This window comes from Daktulosphaira vitifoliae, unplaced genomic scaffold, assembly GCF_025091365.1.
Source record: "Daktulosphaira vitifoliae isolate Bord-2020 unplaced genomic scaffold, ASM2509136v1 Scaffold_1, whole genome shotgun sequence".
NCBI classification, from domain to species: Eukaryota; Metazoa; Arthropoda; class Insecta; order Hemiptera; family Phylloxeridae; genus Daktulosphaira; species Daktulosphaira vitifoliae.
In genome coordinates, this window is record NW_026099572.1 from 23,126,693 (window position 1) to 23,152,870 (window position 26,178).

The 26,178-nt window shown below is 35.2% G+C and overlaps 2 protein-coding genes across 6 annotated transcripts in view; both read left to right on the forward strand.

Moving 5' to 3' along the window:
* The window catches only part of LOC126896143 (cGMP-dependent protein kinase, isozyme 2 forms cD4/T1/T3A/T3B), a 79,495-nt gene that overhangs the window by 52,854 nt on the left and 463 nt on the right, over window positions 1-26,178 (forward strand). For 4 of the 5 annotated variants that reach the window (XM_050668644.1, XM_050668645.1, XM_050668643.1 and 1 more), the window contains 11 exons: window positions 21,538-21,651; window positions 22,984-23,153; window positions 23,219-23,296; window positions 23,364-23,458; window positions 23,526-23,675; window positions 24,143-24,293; window positions 24,379-24,542; window positions 24,694-24,871; window positions 24,979-25,108; window positions 25,357-25,483; window positions 26,122-26,163. In XM_050668644.1, coding sequence (XP_050524601.1) covers window positions 21,538-21,651; window positions 22,984-23,153; window positions 23,219-23,296; window positions 23,364-23,458; window positions 23,526-23,675; window positions 24,143-24,293; window positions 24,379-24,542; window positions 24,694-24,871; window positions 24,979-25,108; window positions 25,357-25,483; window positions 26,122-26,163 — 1,399 coding nt within the window. Of the gene's footprint in view, window positions 1-2,638; window positions 3,021-5,110; window positions 6,094-21,537; window positions 21,652-22,983; window positions 23,154-23,218; window positions 23,297-23,363; window positions 23,459-23,525; window positions 23,676-24,142; window positions 24,294-24,378; window positions 24,543-24,693; window positions 24,872-24,978; window positions 25,109-25,356; window positions 25,484-26,121; window positions 26,164-26,178 lie in introns of those variants that run through there. The other variant, XM_050668642.1, reaches the window with a different exon arrangement.
* LOC126896169 (uncharacterized) overlaps window positions 1-26,178 on the forward strand; it is a 180,822-nt gene that overhangs the window by 29,345 nt on the left and 125,299 nt on the right. The window lies entirely within an intron of this gene.

A 26,178-nucleotide genomic window follows, 5' to 3' on the forward strand; every position in this document is an offset into this window, starting at 1 on the left:
TAATAATTGATCAATTGTTTAACAAAAAAATATATTCATTAATAACTGAAAATAAATAAATTTATTTAAAGTTTTAATATGGAAAAAAAGTAAGAAAATTAAATCTTTGTCTATAATATTGTGTACCATATGAGATAAAAATGGACCCGAGAAAATTAGAAGGTAGTACACTTTTTTAGACTTAAGTCAGCAGGTTGTATCAATAAATAGAGATTATATACTTTAATTATTCTTAAAAATTACTTGAAAATATATATGTATATTTATGAAATATTTTCCCGTTGTATTTATTTAAGGTAGGCAATCATTTATATAAAAACTATAACAGGACTATTAATTCAGATGTGAAATTTTAAAATAGATACAGTTACTATTTACTAAAGATTCTAAAAAAAAATGTTTACTTTCAGTATTTTTAGTTATTATTTTAGTTTCCCTTGAATGAAAAGTAATTATTTTTAGAATTTACTATTTAAATGGTTTGTTAAATTAATACGCGAAACAAAAAAACTTAATTCTGTACAGTTACAAAATGGTCGAAATTAATTTAATAACATTAATTGCTGTAATTTTGTTGGATTTTTTTCTATTGTGTAATTCAGTTGTTAGACTTCCTGTGATTTTTTTTTCAGTAAAATCCATTGTTTACTAGAAAAAAATTAAATCTTAATTATATTTTATTTACAGAATGGTTTTTTTATTAAATTAAATAAATTATATTTTTATTAATAAAATACTGGACTTATTTTTAAGGGCAACTTTAGCGTAGGGCTCGCCACTTTTATTAAGCCTATCACTATGTCTAATTGTTATTTGAGCGTGCGTCATAATTATAGTTATTATTAACTAATTATTATATAGTTGATATTTACAAGTTCATTTGAAGAGTTTTGTTTTTGTTGTAAGGTGTCGTTAATTGTTCTATGACCTTTTGTCACTATACTGAAATGATATATTAAAAATGAATTACTAATTTTTTATATAAGTAGTCCATATGATCTGTATATCTGTTTAATCTCCTTAAACGTTACTTAGATATATACTTCAAAATAATGTACTCTATGAACCTGTGGATATAATCACCTTCAGAATTTTACTTATGTTTGAATGTTTATCGACTACATTATATTATACAAGTCGCATTGACAATAGATAACAATAAAAATGTACACCATTGTAATTGGCTACTCTTAACTCAAATGAATAAGTCTTTGTTTTTGGTCCGTGTTAGGTTTCTCATTTAAGTGAATGAGAGTAGCTGTTAATCGAACGATAAAAAATAGATATCTAGGAATTTATCTGGCCTACAGTAGAATATCAGAGTTTAAATTGTTTACTCGTTTAAAAAATATTATTTCCGTATATTTTATGTCCTTGTGTCTGTGACATACTATACCACCAATGCCCGCATCAAAATGATTTTACTACTTGATCATTAATTTAGGTCGTCCAATAATGCGATTAACATATAGAGCTACTAGATTTATACCCTAACAATAAATTTTCAACCAACAATAATAATTATTAGTTGTTAATTATTTGGAATTAGAAAAATGATTTACAGAGCTAATTGAATGCAAAAAAATTGTTTAACTCGATGATTGAAAGTGAATTTTTGAAATAATTAAATTAATTTTTTGGTTAACGTTTATTATCTGGTTTCATTACTAGATGAGCTTAAGATAAAATATAATATATATTACAAATTATCATTTTACAGTACTATAATGCGATTACGCATAGGCCGTGAGGAATCAAACGGTTCAACTCAAAAGACAAAAAACATTTTTGTAGATCAAGTCGTTCTAGTTTTACATGCATTATTTGCAATCATGTATATAAATAAATGCTTAAACTTATTTTAGTCGGTGAGCATGTTGATCGCTTATATTTCAATACTGTTTTTAAGTTTAAATAGAACATTTAAAATTTATTTCTACAAATATAAATAGTAATGACTGAGATTTTCAATATTATACTTAAATTTTATTGAAATTATAGGCAATTGGTGTTTCAATTGTCATTCCTTTAAATCTTAGCTGTTTGAAATCATATTATTAATATCATTCGTAAATGAATGCATTTGCTTACATAGTAAGGGTTGGGCATTTTGGTCTAAAAATTGCACGAGAACAACACGAGTTTTATTCAATGGGCCTGTTAGTGAACCGTAACTTGGTTGTTAAATCTTACCCTAAGGCATTTCTTTATTTTAATTTCACGTGGTCGTCGCTCATCTCCATTACCCCAATCGAACGGATGTCTGTGTTTTTGTGGTAGGGGAAACGGCATGCTCATTTTATGCATATGCGGGCGATTGATTTACCGAGAAGGAGTTTGACCTCCGACATTATTTTAATTTCGGATTACATTTGAAACGATAAATAAATTTATAGGAAATTAAATATTTGATAACGTTATCGTAGCGAGATATTCTTAAGAATGCGACAAAATGATGTTTGTCCGTTGTGACACGATTGGCCGGCATGTTTAAATAGGATGGTGACACCTCGTTATCATATTACTCCGGTGTAAGCGTAAACTGTAGTAGTGTGTAATAATATTTCAGTGAGTGTACCTTGTTGCACTTGTATGTATGTACCGTGACACAGCGGCAATCGCGCACGGTGTGCCCGGGAACAGCTGCTTTTGTGCCGGTGGGGATAGACGCGGCACAGCTGTTCCGCGCGAAGACAACGCCGTAGTCGCCGCAGCATAATATACAACAAAAGAACGCCGTACTGTTTGAACGCAACGGATGGATAGAGAGAGGACTGGCAGAGCGTTCAGTGTATGTCCGTCCGCCGTCGGCGTCTGTCGTGCTGTCTGTTTGCCGGGTACGTGCGCTCGCGCGTGTCAGTGTGTTTGTTAGTGTTCGTTTTGAAATAATTTCTTGTTAATTCAGTTAGTTTATTGTTTTTAACTCTTTGATTTGTTTTTTATCCGTCGGTCAACACCACCTCTCAGTGTTTTTGTTTTCGGCCGACGACTTAACGACCGGTGTCAACGAGCTCTCAACGGTAAGCCAGTGAAAAACTTAAATATTATACAATATCAATATTTTCACATGTGGACACGACCGGTTCGAGGAAATCTGTGTTAACCATGACGTTTTTCTTTGTTTCTTGTCAGTTTTTTTTGTTTTTTTTTTTTTTTACAATAATATTTGTAAACTGTGATAACCAATTCAAATAAATCCGTGAAGATAAATAAACAGCCTTTGTTTTTTCCATTCCAAAGTTTATACGAAATCAAATATTGTTCATAGTCTACATTTATATTAAAAATTCGTTTTGCTCGTGGAAAAACTTGATATTTTTCCACCGGTTGTAGAATCTGTTGGTTTAACAAGTGCAAGCGTAGAAATTGTAGGCATCCTTGTCGTTGGTTCTTTGCGTCTATTGTATTTTTTTATCGTGTTATGTAATTAAAGTCCTGTATTTCGACGAGCTAAAAGGTGTAAAGGCATATTTTTAGTGCGCGCGCACGCACAACAGTAAATACAAAGTAGTTTCTTAACCGATTAAAATATCGCCGGCGTGTAGAATTCGCACCGCAGACGTCTCGTGGACACGAGATAAAAAACATATTTAAACCGCCATTGTTCACGTGGACCTCCGGTCGAGGGTATGAGTATGTGTTCAAAGCGGCGGACCTCCCCACGTCGCAACGGTTTCTGAATTCGAAAGGGTTGTCCGAGTGTATAGTATTGCATAGTTGTGTAAACACCGCAGTGAGATTACGTGTCAAGGCCTTGACGAGCAATGAACATGCAAATTTCGTTCAAGTGCACCGTCGATCGCGTTACACGGGTCCGTTGCTGGAGACTGCGTTCTTCGGTTACCGCGTGTAGAACAGGAATTCGAAAACGAAAGTCAACCGAAATTTCACAACGAGCACGCGTTCCAATCGTTCGTGATATCGCTGTGTAATAACACCCTGTAGTTGACCGATGGGTAATGATATCGTATTTTCACGTTTACATCCATTTACTAGCGAGTGCAATTAATTAACAGCGAACACATCAATTTCCCGATAAACGACTCGAAACGGAGATTTGAAATTGTTGTAGAATTTGATTTCTCTGATTAATCATTATTTTTCTCCTTTAATCGCTCCATAGATAATCAATGCTGCTCATTGTTCTTTTTTTTTTTAGCTATCATAAAAGGTGTTATTCACATACAACTCTCATTCCGTTCATACCTATCTTTATACTACTTAGCATATTATTTCATTCCGCGCGGTAGAACGAATGTATAAATATAATTAAATTCCATTTCATGGGTTCGGGATTATCGCTTTCGATTATATTTAATTCTTGTGTGGTTTTTTTCCCGAGTTTGTTCATGACCCAGATGCCTCAGACGTGTTATGGACAAAAAGTGAAAACCGTCGAGCCTATCGGTTTCAGGTCGGCCGCGTTTAAGCTCGTCAACGTCTGGTGCGAGTTAATACATTCAAACGAGAGACGTGTGTTTTTTATCATCCGATTCTGCTGTCTCTAGTCGTGTTTTTCTTTCTTTTGTGTGACCCGTTTTCCCCCGAAACTTGTCCAAATAAAGAGCCGCTTAATCCGGCAGTGTAATTTCCAGTGTTTTATTTCATAGTATTTTTAAAACATTCCAAATTCATTTGGTTTTATCATCGTTATCTTGTTTTCAGCTCAAGTCGGGTAATTTTTCATCAAAAGTGTCTCATAACGGCGTGGTGCATTGTTAATTAATTCTCGGCATCGATTATTTTTATCTTTTTTTTTTTCCAGTTATCTAGTAACGAATGCGTAGTATCGATAATCGTTTCTTAATACCGAATCGAGTAATTAGAATAACTGCGCTCAAATCGGACGCAACTTGGTTGGGTTTCATAATAATATTGTCGTTTAAATACGACCTCGAGGTATTGTGAAATTAGCTAATAGGTAGGCCATTTGGTTGTTGTTACACTCGATTATTAGTTAGTAAACTATGATTTTTTTATTGTTCGAAACGTTTTATTTGTTTATTAAACAAACACAGAGTTTCTTGAACCCACGTGTACCGCACTGAGAATATAAACAATTTTTTGTGTTGAACATTTTTCTAAAATGTCTTTATCGTGTACCCGACAGCCGGAGCCGTAATAATGGGCGTAAAATGAAAATTCGTTATTTCAAGTACCCGGGGAAAGCGACTCTGCTGGTGGACGGCCTGCCATCGGCTCTGAAACAATTGGAGTTGGACAGCGAGGCGACGGAAGACAAAAAGGCAGAACTGATGAATTCGTACGAAGCGAGTTGGCAGGAATGTCGTCTGAAATGGTGTTTGCGGTCACGGAGCAAAGAGCGTCGTCATCCGTGGGAAATGGCGGACGACGAGCCCGTGGAAGACGACGACGAAGAGTACGCGGGCGGCAGTTTGGGCAACGGAACGGTAAGCCGTAGGAATCCGTCAGAAAAACGACAGGCCAGCAGTAGCGACATCAGCAACAGTAGCCAAGAGGAACATTTCGATGCGTTGCATACGCAGTCGTCGAGGCGACCCAGAGCAAAGCCTTTGAGCCGCGTGCAGAGTGTACGGCAGCCGGAATCGGTTACCCATCGGTACAGGACGAGACAACGAGTGGCCGCCGAGATGGTGGACGAACAACGAGCGGCCACCGCCGCCCGAGACCTGTGTCGTTCTTCAGCGGCCAAGATAAAAAAGAGTCTTTCCTTTAGGAACCCGGCACCCAAAAAAGTGGCAACGGGCAGCGACCGTTTTCGGTGTTCGACCGCCATCGACGACAACGGTAATGATCAACATTACCAGCATTACCACCACCATCGGTTGGCGTGCACCGCTCCGGCCACTGCTGTAGAGGTCGGCTCGACCACCGGGTGTGCGGATGCGGCCGACGGCCAACAGCAACAAGACAACTTCGCCATTCCTAGGCCGAAACTCATAGTTCCTGTTCACACGTATGGTCTCAGAAAACGGCGGACGGGTAACACGATCTCAACGAACAGAACGGCCAGCGACGTGAATACCGGCACCGTGTCGTCGTCGACATCGGCGTCCAACAATTGCGGCGGCAGTTCGACCGACTCCAAGAAGCACCACAATTCCTGTCCAGGTAAATAACATCAAATCCTATACTACAGCAGCACGTCATGCGTTAAGGCGTGTTTTACTTACGACTGATAAATAACATTATTTGAAAAGAAAAATATTCGTAATGTGATATAAACGGCTTTTCCTAGGTGGTGTCCTTCGACGCGACTCCAAACTATATTACTACTTAAAAATTATAAAAAATTCTCTGTTGAAATCAATTATCGGCGTTACCCGATTATATTGGTGACTGCGGTGTAATACCGGTAGGCGCCCATTAAAATTAATTTATTGTGTTATCGGTTACTTCTACGCGCAATGCGTTCTTTGTATTATTTACCGTGTGACAGCCTTCGCCGTTACGTAAAAACAAAGTTATAAAAACATTTCGAAAAGTACATTGGTATCGTCATCGGTGCTAAAATTTAATTATAATGACAATGTTAATAAACAGTGTTGAGTATCACAAAAACAATCGTATACTAGTCAACCTTCTCGAGACCAAGTCAAACCACCGAGTCGATTTAAAAAAAAAAACATTTATTCCTACAGCGGTCAGTGGGCAATGGAAGTAGTTACTATGAGTTATCATGCGTTTAACGCAACGTTACGAGGGTTTAGATAAAGAAAACACTCGACCGGCGCGAAGTGTCTGTTGACACTGTTCAGCAATAGTGAATCGGAGTGTGTACTATAATAATTTTACAGTTTTGGAAACCGTGTCGGCATCGTTTCTATACTTTGAAAAAATACAAAAATAATTGAACCGTCTGAATTGAAACTCCTCGCCGGTATAGGTGTGTTCACGCGATTCCAGGCGTATACCGATGTGGGTAAATGATCATCACCTTACACTTTCACTGTAAATAAAATATGTGTACGAATACACTTACAATTAAACGTCGACTAATCGAGACTAAGTAATTGGGTCAATTGTTTGGGCCGTGACGCCAACCGCGGTGTGGAGGAGACCGCGTTTCGTTCTCATCGGTCGTTGAATGTACCAACGGGGTAACCAATTATGTATTCTTTTTGTACCACGCGAAATCCAATTCTCAGGCCTTATGAATAAAATATTTGAAATTAAAAACAAAATTCGCTTTCACTGACAATTACAGTTTGAAATGCACTCGACGGTCGACCGTGTCCGATCGATTCCAACGATGCTCATCTTCCTTCAATCGTTTTAATGACGTTTTGATGAAATTAAACTCGTAGTAGACGATCGGGTCATTTTTTAATGTTTTCTTCGCATCGATTTGTCCAATGCCGCCGATTATTTTGTCTTTTTTTTGCTTTGTCTTAGATTAAGAACATCAACATCAAGTGTTTACTTAAACAATGTTTATCTTCTTATCGTAAACAATTTTTTTTATACCTAACAACTCCAAGAAAAAATAAATATTATTGTTATGTCCTATTACTGACATTCTGCTTGGTTTTTTTGTTAGCAACCATTACTTATTATGATANATTTTTTACGCCTAACGACTCGAAGAAAAAATAAATATTATTGTTATGTCCTATTACTGACATTCTGCTTGGTTTTTTTGTTAGCAACCATTACTTATTATGATATGAGGTCAAATCAAACTATTATTGACAATTGCGAACCACAAAACATAAAATGTCTCGTGTTCGTTCATCTATAGAAAGTTAAATGTATCGTTATCCGAAACCATAGAGTAGTACAACTGTTTACACTCGTCAACGACAACACTCGATATTGCGACTATGTAGTAGTTTACCGTATAAATCAGTTGGACAAAGCCGAGTGTTTATTTATTTAGGTCAAGTCAAACCGAACATTGTAGACTATATTGTATATTTGATTTTTAAGTTTTTTCAATCGTCTACTGTTGAATGTTATGCGGTCATGTGACCGACAAATAAAATGCCACTCGTATAGGTCAGAGGTTAACTTGGAACTTCGTTAAGCCCTGTCGGTCTTGTCCGGGTGGTCATGTTGGTGCGATCGATACGATAATATTAATGGTCTGACGAACAAAAACTTACCTGAATGCCAAATGATACCTGAGAGTGCCACGTTACACTTCACGTTTAAACTCAAAGCCCTATCGATTCAAAGTCGTCAGAGGGCTGTATAGATTGCGGGCAAACGGCGTTTTTATATTGTCGTCTCGGTAGGTCAGGAATGAAGAGCTGTAGTCTACTTGGCTAATTTTGACGGTTTCGCTGTTGACTCAAGAGTTACCACACGGATTCGTTATGGTTTTTTGATTTTTTATTGCATGCTATGAGGTTTTCAGTATGGTTCGGACGAATTAACCAGTGATAATTTTTACGAGTAAAAACTTCTCATCTGAAGGCAGTTGTGACTAATAATTGCTTCATAGTCGTGTGGAGGTCGTATTCCAAGCCGTGATGTTGTTAGAAAGTGTTGGCCTTGATCTTCTCTGTGCGTTTAGAAGTTCGCCAATGCGTATCCATACTAAATTATCAGGTCCGTATATTCGCTATTAGTACTAATAAATAATATTTTAATTTATCGAGATAATTTTTCATCGAGTTCATAATTAAATTAAATTTATTTTTTCCTTATTTTATCAGATTTTTACAAGTATAAACACTTCATAGCTGCACCGGATAAAGAATTTAAAATAAAATTCTAATGTGTATCTATTAATTTTAGTGTTCATTCACACACGTGTAGGGTTGTTAAAACAATGTTTTAAACAGGTTTTTTTTTTAAATAACTTTGCACATAAACGTACATTACCTTAGGAGTGTTTACGCCAAAGACTAATTATCTATTTGNCAATTCACACACGTGTAGGGTTGTTAAAACAATGTTTTTAACGTGTTTAAAATACCAAAAATTTTACATTGGTCTTATGGAACGTTTCAAACTGTTTACTTGTGTTTTGAACAGGTTTTTTTTTTAAATAACTTTGCACATAAACGTACATTACCTTAGGAGTGTTTACGCCAAAGACTAATTATCTATTTGACTTTTTTAGGTCTTATTAAATATTTTGGTTAGTCGAGTGTCACCATTGCGTTGTCGTTAATTGATTATTAAACTACGCTTCCGGCAGTGACATTGTGCTCTGGGTATCTGGGTGATTTACATAGTTTTCCACCGAGTCTTTTAGTTGACAATATTTACCGAAATTGTTCAAGGCCAGTTATGAGAGAGTTGCACAACGTTCTACCAACTGTACTCGTGATGTTTAAATTCAGGATGTATAACCGATAAGAGTACCCGAGGTAAAATCTCACAATGCCGTTTCGTTTCATTTGTTTAATAGTTTTCTCTGTACCGTCGTTTAATTATTATAATTCACATTTGACCTCGATGGGATCAACAGCTTTTCACGGGCCCGCGTTTGAAACAACGATGATGTCGATGAGCGCTGATACATTTGACATTCGACCACGACCGATAGCTCTTGCGCAACAAATTAACAAAGGTGTACATGTTTTATTCCTTGTCGTTCAATTGGTTAAGTGAATGCGGAAATGTATTCTCACTGTAGCCGGCTGGACGTGCACTTGATATCGTTCGATATCAATGTTGTTGTTTATCTAGTGTTTTTTAGTTCATAATATTTTCGGTCGTATAATTAAAAATGTATTCGTAACTCGCAATTGAATACAAAACGCGCAACGCTCAGCTCGTCGTTACGTTAAAATTCGATTGCAATTTACTTCCTGATCGATAGACTTTCTCTAAATTTACTTTTGGACGTACCGTAGTATCATATAGAAGCATTGGATATTTGGTAATGTTATCGGTTTCACCGTAAAAAATAATAAATAAATGTGTTTAATGTTAACGTTTCGCCGGTTATTTTGATCTCGATGTAATTTAACGAGCCGAAAGAGAGAATCGGACGGTTCATCAAATAACGTGTTGTCGTTTCATATTGTCGCGTCAATATGTGCGTTTTGTTTAAAAAAAGCGTCGAACTTTCTCCGCGCCGTTTTCCTCTAATCCGTTCGGCATTTGCATATTATTCGGATAATAAGCGTCGCCTTGATACACTTGCTGTTGTTTGAATCTCATCGATTTTCACCGCACGACTTGGCCCATCATCGTGTTATCGGCTGCGTCTATAATAACAACAATAAAACTTACTTTTGTTTGCGTGTAACTCGTTTGTTTGTACGAGGCCAGTGACGGTTTATAAGTTTTCATTGTACCGTGACGACACGTTATGGATTTAGGTAAAGATTTCAGGGCAAAAATCCCCGTCTATTACATAACGCACTCTCCGGTATGGTAATGTGCTGTGTTGCGATAACGAGCCAAAACACTCCACCACGACGTACACAATACCCTCAGCGGTACGGGCGAATAGTGTAATCGAGCACTGCCTGCGCTCTCCGGTCCACCGCCCCCGCCGCTTATAATCGAAACTCGCGTGCAAAAGATGTAGCGGCTCGTCCGTCCGGAGTTCCTAAGCACAGCAACTATGACTTATTGTTTCCCAATAACGGAAAACGCATCGACTATGAAACCCGCCGCCGCCGCCGCCGCCATTGTTTCGCATTCCACGGAAAACTAGTTCGGCAATGTACGAGTTATTACTAGAGAAAACAAATTTTTATTACAGCAAAATGGTGCCTTTTTTTTTAACCCGACCGACTTTGTGTGCACTTAAACGCACAACAACCCGTCAGACGGTCGTAAAAATCAACACGATCAAAGTGAAAACGCTATCATCGTCGACAGGATGCGTTTTCTATAAAATCTTCCTTCTTGACCTTTTCGTTGGCTCTGTCTGGAACAAGTCGGAGAAATTTTATTTTATCGCCTTACCATATTTATGAAAGAAAAAAAAAATTTATAGCTATTATCACAACTACTCTGCGCGAAATTTCTGGGTCGCCGCGATTCCTGTCGTTAATTTGCTTGCTCTCCTATCTGCCTTTCATAATTATCGTGCGCAATAAATTTGTGCACAATAATTATCTTCTGTGCAGGTTACCGCGATAACTTGTTTTGGCTGCTGCTGTCAAACACAAATACAGTGTTTTGTCGTCCGTTCAGAAAATGGAACGCGTACACGGACACTGCGAAATACGAGAGTATTATGTTTTTACACGGTTTGAACAACACATCTGCGAAATTGGTGACATACTTGTGCTCGAGGCCTAAATGTGTGTTTGTTGGAAACCGACTCGTTGGCGAAAAAACTACTATGCCGTTTTTATTGACTTTTGTTTTTACAGCATTGCGGTTTGCTGGTATTGGTATTTTTTTAGGCACTTGGCGTGTGGCTAGGTGCGACGAAAAAAACACATATTTCGGAGTATTAGCGCATAATTTACGCGGTTTGGGAATTACGCGTACGTGTGACATCACTAAACGCAAATGTGTTCTATTTGAGTCGAGTAACTATTATATTTTTAATAGTTCAGTTAATTATACAACACTCGCACAGGCTTCTCTAAATCGAAAAACACGTTTACACGCCGGAATCGCTTGTCGGTGTTTGTGTATTTATCGTCTTATGTATCGTGTGCGAGTTGTCAGCGTAAAACGCGGAAACGAACATGTGAGATAATAGCTCTCATTGATATTTATGAAAGAAATCGAGAAATGCATAAAGAGTAGTTATTTAATATTATTTTTATACAGTTGCCGTAACGATAAGTAGGTGTACGACGCGCTTAGCACGTTGTTGTTGGTCTTTGCCCTTTTTCGCGAACCTCTATTTTTTTTTTTTATACTTTTGTGTTTTGTCGTTCCGTTGCGAAAACTTCATTTTGTTGTGTCATCTAAGACGTCGAAACGCTTTGTGCGAAACGTTCTATCGGGTCCGGATCGCTTCTGTTCTGCCGCAGTTCATTGTTTGGGAGAGCAATATTGGATATCATTGCAGACGGTTCGCCGAATCGACGTCAACGACAACTACACACTGTAGTACCAATAGGTTTTTTACCGCAACCGGTCGGACGTGTAACGTTATGCTATTAAAACATACCGGGCAGTCTTGTATTGTATTACGAGCGCAGTAAAAGCAAATGCGGAGGAGAGATGCCTAAGACGGCTATTTGTCACTGCAGCGGACTTTCTCGAAACTCTCACTTGCACCGGGCAGTATAATTTCATCCCTACTGTATTGTGCCTTAATTGCTTTTTATAATTACACCGTCGTTGTATTGAAATTATGTGACATTGTACAATGTTCACCAAATAAACTCTGTCGAGGAAACGCGACGTGTTACGTTCTATTGCGTAAACCTCAACTGACCGCCTGCCGGTTGTATTCGAATGGTAAAACGCAATTTAATAGAACACTATTGTCTTCCTCTTTTGTAAATTGATTGTATTGCACAAATTATTCTTTGCAGCGAGCGTCGATTTCTTACAAGTTACTTACATATCATCTCACGTGTACAGTCATCTAATTCTTATCAATTTAATAGTTTCCTTTATTTTCTGTTCATCGTCAATCATATCCTTCTCGTCCACTCCCAGACTAGTACGTTACTGAACAGTCTTAAGCTTCGGACAATGGGCTGAGTGGAATTCTCGTCAACAAAAAGCTCCATGGATTCAATAAGCAAAGTCCTTTTTTTAGTCCCGAACTAACGGTGTTGGCGTGTGAGTGGGTGTTGTCCAAGGCTACGTCTCTCTTGTTAAGCGCACGCAACGACCTTATAGCTTTGTACTTAATTTTCTTTAACAGATCGTTTTCCCATTCATTCGGCCGTTCTCCTTTTAATTGAAATTATTGTTATTATTGTGATACCTGCTCTAATTGCATTCACCGTTCGAGTCAGTTTGTGCGTTTCATAATTATTCGTAGTTGTGTACACGATCTGTTTTATCTACTAAATGATAATTGGTAAACAGTAATGATATTTGTGTAAACAATTATTCGTGAATGCTTTCAAAAAGAGAGTTACCATATTATTGTCTTGAGAAACACGTACCTTCTGTCTAGAAACTTTTTGTTTTGTAGCAGTTTTCTACATTTAAGTGGTTTAAAGTGAAACAAATACATATCATTATAGAAAAGTAGGTTAAAGACGTATAAAGTTTGGTGCAGTTCTATGTTTTCACTAAATATTTCCGATAATTAATTGAATCGTTTTACTATTACGCGACTAAAATTAAGATGCACGAATTTTTATTTTCTGTTATAATTAATCGAATTAATCGTCTCAATTGCACCCCATTTATCAACATTAAGCATTATAATGAAACGTTAACAGTCTTTTTCATATGACCTAAACACTTTTTTGAGTTTAAATATTTGTCTGGTTACGGATACAAATAAGATTACCTTAGTTCTTTTAGATCCTATATGAATTTAGGGCTGGCAATAAAAAACATGAGCTGTAGAATCGATTTAAACACATGGCGACATTATTTACTACAATAAGTTGTCATTGTTCTATTTGGTACACATGGCAGGTTGTCAAATAAACCTCTCGTCTTAAATCTTTATTTATCCGAGAATCGAACGTTAATCGCCAATAAAGAAATGTCTAAGCGAGCAATCGTAGCGCACAGTGAAAAAAAGTAAAACTTCTCGAAGAGTTAAATGTTAGCTCTCGAAAGAAACATCAGTCTTTTTTCAATTCTTCAGCATGAAAAAAAATGTTTAACCGTCAGAGTTGAAGTACTTTTCGATATATTTTCCCGAGTTTCGTTGCCTTTTGTAGCAATACTTTGTTGAAGTATAAGACACTGGAATGTCTCTAGAACGCTATTACAAATAATAGATGTACGTAGATTTGGGTAGCCGAGTATCTTAATCTTTTGTGGCAATCGCGTCCTTGACAGTGTTTTTTTGTTGAACAGACTTTGACATCTGACTGTGTACGTTTGCGGTTTTCGAACGTTAAAATGAGTACACGACACCTGTAAACTATGTGAATGCTCTTTTGTTATGGAAGAGACTTTTTATTTTACCAATTACAACACTTATCCCCGTACACGCGGCCCCATTGGGGAACAGGAGACAATAATGTTTATGAATTACAATAGTTTGCCTTCGAATTATCTTTATACGTGTCTGCCGGTGTACAACAATGAACACAATAATTTTCATGTCGAAATATTAATACGATAAATCGTTGGCGTTCACTTTTTATTAATAAACCCAANGGAACAGGAGACAATAATGTTTATGAATTACAATAGTTTTGCCTTCAAATTATCTTTATACGTGTCTGCCGGCGTACAACAATGAACACAATAATTTTCATGTCGAAATATTAATACGATAAATCGTTGGCGTTCACTTTTTATTAATAAACCCAATCGTGACAACCGGCGGCTATGTGTTCAGTAGTAACGTGAAGAAGTAGTGCACATTGGAAATGCCTACGTTAATAGTTTATTGGGGTGACACACATTATGTATAAATTATCGACAACTAGACCAGTACGGTGGTATTCTTATTGTAGTCGCCATGTGTGTGTCTGCTTCGAATTGTACTCATAACCTATTCAGAGAGGCAATTACGAATAAATTACCTTTTTAACCATGCAAATGATACGCCACGGCGCTATTGTGTGTTCATTAGTTTTTTAAAAATTTTAATCGTTTATCGAGTGTTGAAATAATTTTGTTATTTTCAATCCGCAAACATGTTTACTTATTAACGTTATGCGCAGACATCTTCTAGCATACATAACCTACAACCTCTCCTGCATAACCGCATTGCACGAACATGTAAATCGAATCTTACAAACCTATATTCCGCGTAAAAAATTCCCATATTGCACAACGAATAAAAAATTCCACCGAATAACCATCACGTATGTACGAGTTTTTTCGGGTAACGTAATACGCGTCCATTTATGTGACGCGGAGATTTCGGTCTGGTTAACCTTTTAAATGTGATGATATTTAACAATGCGCTTATTCGATGATGTAACTGTACAAAATTATTACTGATACTAATTTATAGAACAATGCAAGACATGTCTACAAATAACTGTGAGTGTCAGCACTTTGAGTACACACGAAGTACCTCTAACGTGACTTTGATCTATTGATAGATGTTTTTATCTCGCTGACAAAATAACGTGTCCAAGAGAAACACACGACCGTCGCCGCCTCGATAATCATGTCACATTAACTGTGTCTTCTTTTGCTGCGAGCTTAGAGAAAACTAACGGAAAATTCTGTTTAATATTATTATTTGCCACAAACGTGTGATGATGCAGGTAAAATAAACGTACTCGGATGTGCAGCAGCACTGTCCAAACTCGATGAGTTTATTAACGCATAACGACGTAGCGGTTAATTTCGTTTTATATCTAAAAAAAAAAGAAGAGAATATCACGAATAAAAATGTGTGCTTTGTTTTGTTGTTACACCGATTAAGATAATATTTTAGTGCAGTTCCGAGTGCCCGATGTTTAACACCATTACTCGTGTCAGTGTACTCGGCCGTTACTATCAAACCGTCACATATTTGTCCAGATAATATTTTTCGTTTTTGAATAATGGTAATCACCGGCACACACATTGTTTCTTAATTCAAAATAAATTATTATGGAAAACGAATTTAAAAATCATATTTTCTAATAAACGCAGGTAGTTCTGTAGTTGTTAGTAATCCATTGGAACCGATCCCATTTGTAAAACTGAATACTATATTTGTGTTTTGTTACTAGATGATATCGTGTGGTTTATTGATGAGTAGTGAGTGGCGGCCTTCGGTGTTGTGGTAGATTGCGTACTTGGAAATCGAAAACAATTTAGAAAAAGGAAAGTGTGTTTACTTCATATACATTCCTATTGGAAATAAGTTCCAAATGAATTTACTTGTTGGGATGAAGCATTGAGTAATCGATTTGGGTTTTCCTTTTAGTAAATGTCTCGTACGGACGTGTAACATTTGAATAAATAACGTCGTTTTTTCCTCGTTAATGTAGTTAATTAACTAAAACAATGGCCGCTTATTGAACTAATGAACTCCAAGACCTTAAGAGGCAATGATTATCATCGGTTGGCTATAATGTTGTTTTGACAACTCGCATGTGTTATGATCATAGTTTGCAGAGTCATGTTTGTAGAAAAAGTTTTCAAACGCCGTGTCTTTTGTAACTATTCGCATTGCCCGACATCAATGAGCGTTCGCTATTTAAAAAATGACATCAACATTGTACACGAAAACTATTGTGGTCGATTGGAAATCCGTGAAATCTCTGCACGCGTTTTAATTCTAATGGTTTCTAATGTCAAGGGACAAGTCTGTCTGTGAGTTTTCTGGAGTTTAGAGGAGCAGTGCCGTCGCCGACGGGGAGACTGCATTAATGTTTCCTGCCCGAACAATTTTCATGGCGTTGCGTACGATACGAGGTCAATAAACCAAGAGCTGCACCATAATGTATTTATATATACGTACATAGTGTGGAAGCGTACGTTGTAGTATTGTTGCAAGCTGAACTGAATCGTACAGAGAGCATAGGACAATTAAAATATAATAAAACGTGAAACAATAGTGTTATGTGATTTTGAAAATGTTTGACCAAATAACATTCTCATCGCCTGAAAAAATATTGCTGCTGTTGCAATTGTTTCACGGGTATGCTTTCCAACCTGCAGAGTACGTTATTTGAGATGTTAATGACTTGTTGTTTAGTAATCGCCAATAGTAGTAAGCCATGACGATTATTATCGAATTTATGCGCGTTTTTTGACGCGGGACGAACCATCGTCGCTGATTGGCTGACTTTACATCGATCGGCGGGTATATAGAACAAAGTCAATGGACAGAGCTTGATCAAGGCCGTCGTCATTTGTGGAAATCCCACCAGAACAATGCATCGTTGTCGTACGGACCAAACCGTTAGTATTCCTTGGCGCTCTCAAATTGTTTCCACTGCGACAATGGCGTCCAAAAATAATACCGTCGTGTCGAGATCGACGACCTGATCGACACGCGGATTTAATATTTCCATCGCATCGATTCCATCCGTCACCTGAAGAAAACGTTTCGACCGGAGAAATTCGCTGGTGTAATTAAAAAGGCCGTTATTCGGACGGTTAATATGAAAATAAGTGCCCGTAATTATACGCGTACACTTTATGCGATTTCAAATGGGCAGTAGGTTTTATTGTAAACATTGAATTGTGTAAACACATTACAAGCATATAATTTGTGCGTACGATCATAGAAATCAATACACGATTGATATTATTAATATATCGTGCTCTTATTGTTATGAAATTGTTTTCTGAAACCATTTAAACGATTGCAAGCCGCAATTTGTTGTTGGGAATCGCTGTGTGTTGATTTATTAACGACTTGTAATTTTCAGATGATCCGTTGGTTTTACACAGAGTAGCTGCTGCTCTCGGATTAAATAAGGTGTTGTGTAAACGACATTGGCTTCTGACTTTTTGTGCGGCCATTTTTTAAGTGTAGCGTGTTTTACGCATCTCGCACGAATATAATCGACGCGGCTATTTGTCATCGAGTAATACTATTTAGTCGTGCCCCGTAACATTCGTCGCCGTACAATCGTTAAGCCGTTCGCGGTACGACATGTCCCAAAATAGACCCAGCGCCAAGTTTATCGTCAGACTTTATTGGGAGAGAGGTGTTTGCTTATGGTTCGTACGGGTTATAAATACTTGCGCTAACTTTGAATTTGTTCTTGTGTAAATAACTCGAGAACAATAAATTTACTGATCACTCAGAAATTTGAATTTTTAAAAAATATATATACAACGTGTTTAAATTAGAACGACGCTATATTATAGCCGACTGAACAGAGTGTAGTAATTTGCCAATACTTTTGGCCGAGTACTGAGCACAGCAGTTTGAATCACACCTTTACTGTGTAGAACGTCTAATTTGTCCGTGGCCGGCCTTCAGCAAACCAATTACTACAAAATATTGTACGGGATATTTCAAAACGATAAAATATGTCGACTCAAGAAAAATTTGGTAGTTTTTTTTCCATTAAACATTTCGAATGCGGTTTTTTTTTTAGGAAGTGGTGAAGACGACCGGAGGAGTCTAAATTTTCTCGATTTAGATGTTTAGAAATCTATACAAATAGATTTTTTTCTCCAAGATAAAGTATAAGACAAGCCTTGAAACACGATTATTGATTTCGGTTGGACGTATTGTACATATTTTAGTAATATATTTTTTAAGCTATATATTGCAAGTTAATCGTGATTAACTAATTGGGCGTTTATTTTTGCTTAAATCACATAAATAAAAGTGTAGATCAATTGTTACATATGAAAAGTAGCTGCTAAGTTGTGTTTTTAAGTAGCATAAAGTTTTAACACATTCTTAATGTACAAATCTGCGCTATAAATGTTTTAAAACTTAGTGTAAATATTGTTTGCTATTATCAATTTTATACAATAACATTCTAGCTTAATAATTTATAATTTGCAATTTATAAACCTCAGTATAAACGATGTATTGTGTCCTTTTTTACGCTTTAGTAGAGTATGAGGTATCTGTTTCTTAATTTACAAGTTTTTATTTGAACAAAATAACAACTGTATTTGAGATATGCCAAATATTAAATTAAAAATACTAAACTGGTATTTTTACTTTTTAAACTGCTGTTATTTAAAAAAAACTAAAATTTTATAAATGGTTAATTTTGTATAGCGTATGTGTCGGACGGGGCTAATTAAACTGAAACGGTAGCATGGCGATTCTCGTTTTGAATTAATGAAAAGACTTTATGTCGTGTGTGTCCATGACATTTGTACATCACAGTAGTGTTCATTGCAATGGCCCTCCAATATTCAAAACATTTCAATCGGATTTTGCAATCGGAAAAAACTCGTATATGAGTAACAACAACCATATATATTTATATACACGAAAGTATTTTAATAGTAATACTTATGCCAACCACTACTAACCAGCAGAAGGTCTCCCCCCAAGTATGGGATATTCCGTTTGTTAATTTATACTGTGTAGGACAAACCAGATACGTTTTCGTTTTCCAGCTGTTGTTTTATTTATTACATATACTTATACTATTATTATAATAATCTAAAAATGTGAAATACAACAGTAAATTCGTAACATGCACTAAAACGTCGTACTGCTCCAAAGCAGTTCTCACGTTATTTTTCGCGTAAAAAAATAGAAATGTTTCGCTTTGTTATTAAGCATTCGATAATATGTACATTTTAAATATTCCTCATAGGAGGGTTATTGTTACTCGGATTACAAACTGGATGACGTGGCGTTTCCAATGTCTTCAGCTGCAATAGTATTTCATACATGCTAATAATATTTCATAATATTAGACCTTTCGAAAAAGGCGATAGTTTCATCCGATCCACAACATTTCTTCGCCGAAGTCAGTTGACATCTACACTACATGTTAAATGGCGTGGTGTTGGTGCAAATCTTTGAGTTTGCTGTCGACAATTCTGTGAAATTAATTCAACACATTGTTGCGTATCACATTGACGAAGGTAATAGTTTTCGATAGTAGTGAACAATGTATGGCCGATACTCTCACTTGGGTGTTACCCGCCTTACGTCTACTGTTATTTTGCACTGTTATAGCGTGGGCGTATGTTGTTTTCTGCGATCATTTCGCGTGAGTGTTAATCGATGATTTTTTATGCGTGTACCTACAGGGTATACATACGGATGTGAGTCATGCGACAACTAGTACCTATGCGTTGTATTCTTGTGTAAACACACGTCATGGTGTTAGAGGACCTACAGTGTGTGTGTGTGTGTGTGTTGGTTATGCTGCTTTCTCCGAGTCATGTTTTCGTGGACATCTTCCTCCTTCGTGTATCTTGATACTCATTTTTACGCATTATGTATCCCTTCCGCTAATTACATTTGCTCTTTAATTATATTTAACTACCACGACGACGACAGCGTTGAATCGTTAAGCAAAAGCGCGTGCAATAATATTATTATTAATTATCACTACACAAGACATTTTATTGTGTAAAACGCAAAATTTCATCAATAAATCATTGCGCTATACTTTTATTGAAACGTCACAATTAGTTGAGTCGTCTCCTTACTGTTATGTGTATAATAACACAATATTTCTGTCGCTGGTTTAATACGAACTACACGTGGACCAGTATATTTCTTACAACGGCAAATTCGTTTTCGGTTTAGTTCGCTGTGCTAGCTGCAAGAAAATTATCCAACAAATTATTTGAAAGATATTGTACCCAAAATATTGTGCAAGAACCGGAGAAGTGTAGAAAGAGTATTATTGTAAACATGACGCGTAATAATTGTATATATCAGTATATCTTTTAGTCGGTAATCTCTGTTGTAATTAATCCAATTAAAAATATGATTTGCGTTACAATCGTATCGCACAATATTGTGGCGAAATATCTAGTTGGTTATCGTTCTGTAACTGTTGGCGCAAGACCTAAGCTAAATAGTCATTGTGTATCTCGTTCGAATTCTCTAAATTACAATTTGAACGGCCCATTTGGACTACAGTTTGATGCGATTTTAAGTCCAATGACAGTTTATTAGTACAACGAGAGTAAATGGCTGTCACCGTTTGGATGGCGTTAAAAATGTTTTTGTCATCGAGAAACATCCGTTATTGTTGCGTTTTCATCAATCGCCTACTACCACGAAAATCTTCACCGTTTAACGAGAAAACCGCTCGCTGTTAAAAAGTACATACAATACAACCGCTGCGGGCTTTAGAATTGCTGCAGTCGATGACCTCCGTACCGTCTCGCTACTGTGACTGGCATCTCCTCGTTGAAAAAGTCACAGCGAAGCCCGTGCACATTAATACCCATAAAAGATTTCCATTAGAATGTCCAATGTATTATCCCTCCGTTCGGTGTAATTAAAAACGCAACTCGTCGACCGCTATCGTCTGATGCAATCTTTGGGTTTGTTTGTGTGTGTTGATTTCTTGGTAGGTGCCTTCGCAAATGCCATCTCTATTGTCGTCCTACAAAACCACAGACAAATCGTCTTACTGATGTACAAACTAAACGCGTTCGAATAAATATTAACACGTACAATGTAAATAAATAACAACATATACTTACCACAATTCAGTTTTCGTGAACGACATACCGTTTGGTTTCTGGAAAATTACAAGAAAAAACAATGAGGCCGTGACTGTAGGTTGGTGCTTGTATACTTACCAATGTAACACTAATCGTATCACGCTTCATTTTATTTTTTATAATTTGTGTATTTTTTTACACGCTTTGATTTGATAAAAATCATACCTATTACGTATAAAATACAACATATTACGGTCAGTTTTTTTAGAAATGTCTTCGTGGGGTCCGAAAATGTATTAAAGTTAAATAATGAGGTCAGGAGTTGAGACATGCAATTTTTTTTAATTATACGTTAAGCTATTATGTTATTTAAACACAAGTAATCGTAATTACGATATATGTTCACGTATATTCTCTACGTAGTTGTGCTAACGCATTCAAGCCAATTGTAGTATTGCATTTATTTTAATGACCTAGTACGTTTTTTGAAAATATATTAATTTGTTATTTAATTTTCAGAGGGACGAGTGGAAGTCAGCAGAGAAAACAAATATTTGAGCACTTTGGCTCCTGGAAAAGTATTCGGTGAACTTGCCATTTTGTACAACTGTAAACGCACTGCCACCATAAAAGGTATGTAGTTTGTATAGTCAAATCTTATATTCATATAAGGACACTTGATGACCAGATTGAATGTTAAAATTTCAATTATGAAAAAAAAAAATGTACGGCGAAGACCTTTAGAATCCTTATTCGTCCAGTGCGTTCTGTTATTCATAAAATTATCAATTTAAACGTTGCATTGAACAATACTATGAATAACCCACACGTTTCAAGTAGGATCTGTACAGAAGAGAAATGAATTTAAAAAAAAATACTCGTGCACAGCTATTATTTTGATTGACAGACTTCTATGTGTAGTTATTAGTGTCGTTTAAATACTTTAAGCTCCTGCTCCTGATATTTATAACTGTAACGCCCACTGTCGAATTAGTCTTCTCAATCTTTACTGTCAACCAACTCGTAGGCACTTTTTTCTCGCTACACTATCAAAAAAAAAAAAAAGAATAACAGTTTCTGATATATTTTTACTAAACAAAAAATTGTAGGTCATTCGTGATTTTGTTTACTGAACTTCAAAATAGGCGACCCAGCATAAGAGATTTCATGACTATTCTATATAGACGTATTTGTGAGAACAGTTGGTTTATTTTTATGACTTTCAAGGATATATATTTTTTTATGTTCTGATATATTCTGACGAATAGAGTGAAATTAAAATTGAAATTATTAAAAAAATGTTGAAAAAGATTTGTTTATTTTGTACTATGCTCATTACCTAATTTATTTGGTATATTAGTGATGGGTTTTTAATTTTAATCAATTTTTAATACATTAAAATACATTTTAAGGGCTTTCCTTCGAGTCTTAATTAACTATAAAAAATTTGTCATTAAATTTTCAAGGTGTATACAACTTGATTATCATTTGAAAACCATATTTCACAATAAAGTTCAAAAGAATTTTTAATTCATTAAATCAAACTTTGAGTTTTATAATGACGGAAATGTAATTAATGTTTTTATATTGTTTGTGTACATATGAATGTGTATCGTTGACGTCGTTTCGATTTAAACGGTTTTAATTAATGTATTTTACAAGATACTCGGCTAATTAATTTTTTTTTCATTATTATTTTGTCCCCTACTCACTAAATACGATTGATGTAAATAACAAACAAAGTTTATATTTTGTATTGTAACATCAATAGACGCCACGCTCTAATCATGTGGACTAGTGTTTACCATCGATTCAGACCTCTGGTCATATTTTCTTCGTGCGATTTTCTCTCGTGGTCACTACTAGTGGATTTCAAAAGAACTTCTTTATACGTATTTTTATTTTCATTGCCTGGATACATATTTTTTCTTCATTACTTATTGAGGTTTCGATATTTATTTTTAGCCGCCACTGACTGTAAGCTATGGGCAATCGAACGGCAATGTTTCCAAACCATTATGATGAGAACAGGTCTCATCCGTCAAACCGAATATACAGACTTCTTGAAGAGCGTCCCGATATTCAAAGACTTACCCGAAGAGACTCTAATAAAAATCTCAGACGTATTGGAAGAAGTAAGTCATGATATATTCTCGCTTAATGCGAAAGGGTATCTTATATTAAAATATTTTTATTGTAGACTTTCTACAACGCCGGAGATTATATCATAAGACAAGGAGCACGTGGAGACACGTTCTTTATAATCAACAAAGGAAAGGTAAAAAATCATTACTTCGGAACATTTAAACCACACATATATGTATATATTTTTTTATACTTGCTAGGTCAAAGTTACCATCAAGCAGCCAAACAACACAGAAGAAAAATATATCCGTACTTTACAGAAAGGTGACTTTTTCGGTGAAAAAGCTCTGCAAGGGTTAGTAAAGTTATAAATGATTTCAAGGAGAAATTTCACTAAAATTTTTATTTTCTATATTTTACAGCGATGATTTGCGAACGGCCAATATTATAGCTTGTGATCCCGAAGGGGTTTCTTGTTTGGTCATTGACAGAGAAACTTTCAACCAACTAATATCAGGGTTGGATGAAATTCGCACTAGATACAAAGATGATGACGTTTTGGAACGAATGAGGTAATAGTTCTGCGCAAATAATTTGATAACGTAGCTTTCAAAAAATATACAAAATAAATACACTAAAAAATGCAGGTACTCAAACGTATTAAACAGAAATCTGTTTGTTGTTAATTTAGTGTTAATTTTGTTTTACGGTTTACCTAATATTCATAATTTTCTCACTTACATGCCTTTGTCCTAGGCTCTTCCCGGGTAAGCTAAATGTTGTTAAAATATATTTGAATACACGTAGTTGATACATTTTTAATTTATTCATAAAAATTAAACATGAACTAGTTCGTTTAAACAATTTTGCATGGTGCATGCTCAAATTTTTTTCCTATTAATTTTTATTTGTCATGGAACTAAATTATAGTATATTGTGTACTTATTTTTAGAATTATGATTATAATTATAATTAGTTATCTTATTTTTTTTATTAAAATCATATTTTGACGTTATATTAATTGTATTTATCATTATAGTACTACAAACAAAGAATTCCAAAATCTCAAACTATCAGATCTCCAAGTACTAGCCACTTTGGGCGTCGGAGGTTTTGGCAGGGTCGAACTTGTCCAAGTTAATAATGATTCAACTCGGTCATTTGCTTTGAAACAAATGAAAAAAAGTCAAGTAAGTTTCATTATAAACATACTTAATTTGAAGTTGAGTGTGGTGAACGAATTCGTGTACTTAATGTGAATATTTTTTCTCGTAGATTGTCGAGACGAGACAACAACAACATATCATGTCTGAAAAAGAAATTATGGGTGAAGCTAATTGTGACTTCATAGTCAAACTGTTCAAGACGTTCAAAGATCAAAAATATCTGTACATGCTCATGGAATCGTGCCTTGGTGGAGAATTGTGGACTATATTGAGGTAAGTGACCGCAAATCGACAAAACATGATATTTTGGTTAGAGTTCTTAAACTACCATACGAGTATAATTTTCATTTATCCATGTCGACGTGTAAAATGAAATGTAATATACATGTAATTATGCCATTCAATGCATTATGACTAATTACAGAGACAGAGGACATTTTGATGACTCCACCACGCGATTTTACACGGGTTGTGTGGTCGAAGCATTTGATTACTTGCATTCTCGTAATATCATTTACCGAGATTTGAAACCTGAAAATCTTCTCTTAGACATAAGTGGTTATGTCAAACTAGTGGATTTCGGTTTTGCTAAAAAACTTCAGGTATTATTAACAATTATATGTTAAACTCATTTTTGTGTTCAACACTAAAAGTGTCTTTGTAATATCATTTCAAATTCTAATTCTAATTGTGGTCTAATCATTCATAGAATGGAAGAAAAACTTGGACATTCTGTGGTACACCCGAGTACGTCGCTCCGGAAGTGATTCTCAACAGGGGTCATGATATTAGCGCCGATTACTGGTCATTGGGAGTACTCATGTTCGAACTACTTACCGGTACAAAAATTGTATTCGTACTTTATGTTTATTAATTTAATAAATAGGACTAAGTTGTTTAATTTATAAAATTTATAATAATTTTGATTGACTCAACTTAAAACAACTGTATAATTGTACACTGAATGATGGTCCTCTATTAGGTTAATGATAAAATTCTTGTAAATTAAATAATAATAACTGTTTTAAACATTCAAATCATAGTATTATTATTAAGAATTAATTTTAATTAAATTTTTATTATTAAGGCACACCACCTTTCACCGGAGCCGATCCTATGAAAACTTACAATATTATATTAAAAGGAATAGATGCTATTGAATTCCCAAGAAATATTACTAGAAATGCTAGAGTCTTAATTAAAAAATTATGCAGGTATGTATACTTGATTTTAAAGAATTAGTGTATTATAAATTTAACAATTTTTCTGTTCCGTTATTTAAATTGTTTTTTACTATTAAAAATAAATACTAATTATATCTTATGTTTATTAGAATAATCATAGTATATATTTAAAGAATATATGTATAAAACTAAGTTGAATTTCTTTAATTTTACTGAATTTAAAATAAATTTTAATAAATAAAAGATACAAAAAGTAAAAAATTTATATATATAGAATTTGTAGTAAATTTGTTCTTAAAAACAGAAACTTAGATTTATTTTTTAAATTATTCATGAAATTGTTTAAGTATCAATATGTGAAGTAGTAACTGTATCTAGAACTTTTTTTACACTTGTAGGCAATTATTTGAATTCTTCTCATTACCTTCTGTATTTTTTATTTATTAAATTTTTTAGAATGTTCTCTGATTTAGTCTTCTTATACATTTTATTTTTTTTCATAAATTATTGTTTTAAAAGTATTTCTTTGAAGAATTGATAATGATAAAAAAAACAATATTACTATAAGTTGTTATAAACTTTTCTTGCATTTATTATATATATATATACAAATACAAATATATTGTATTCATTGGTTATTTAAAATTTAATTTTTTTTCATATTACAGAGACAATCCAGCTGAAAGATTAACTGAAGTACAAAAGCACAAGTATGATCAATTTAT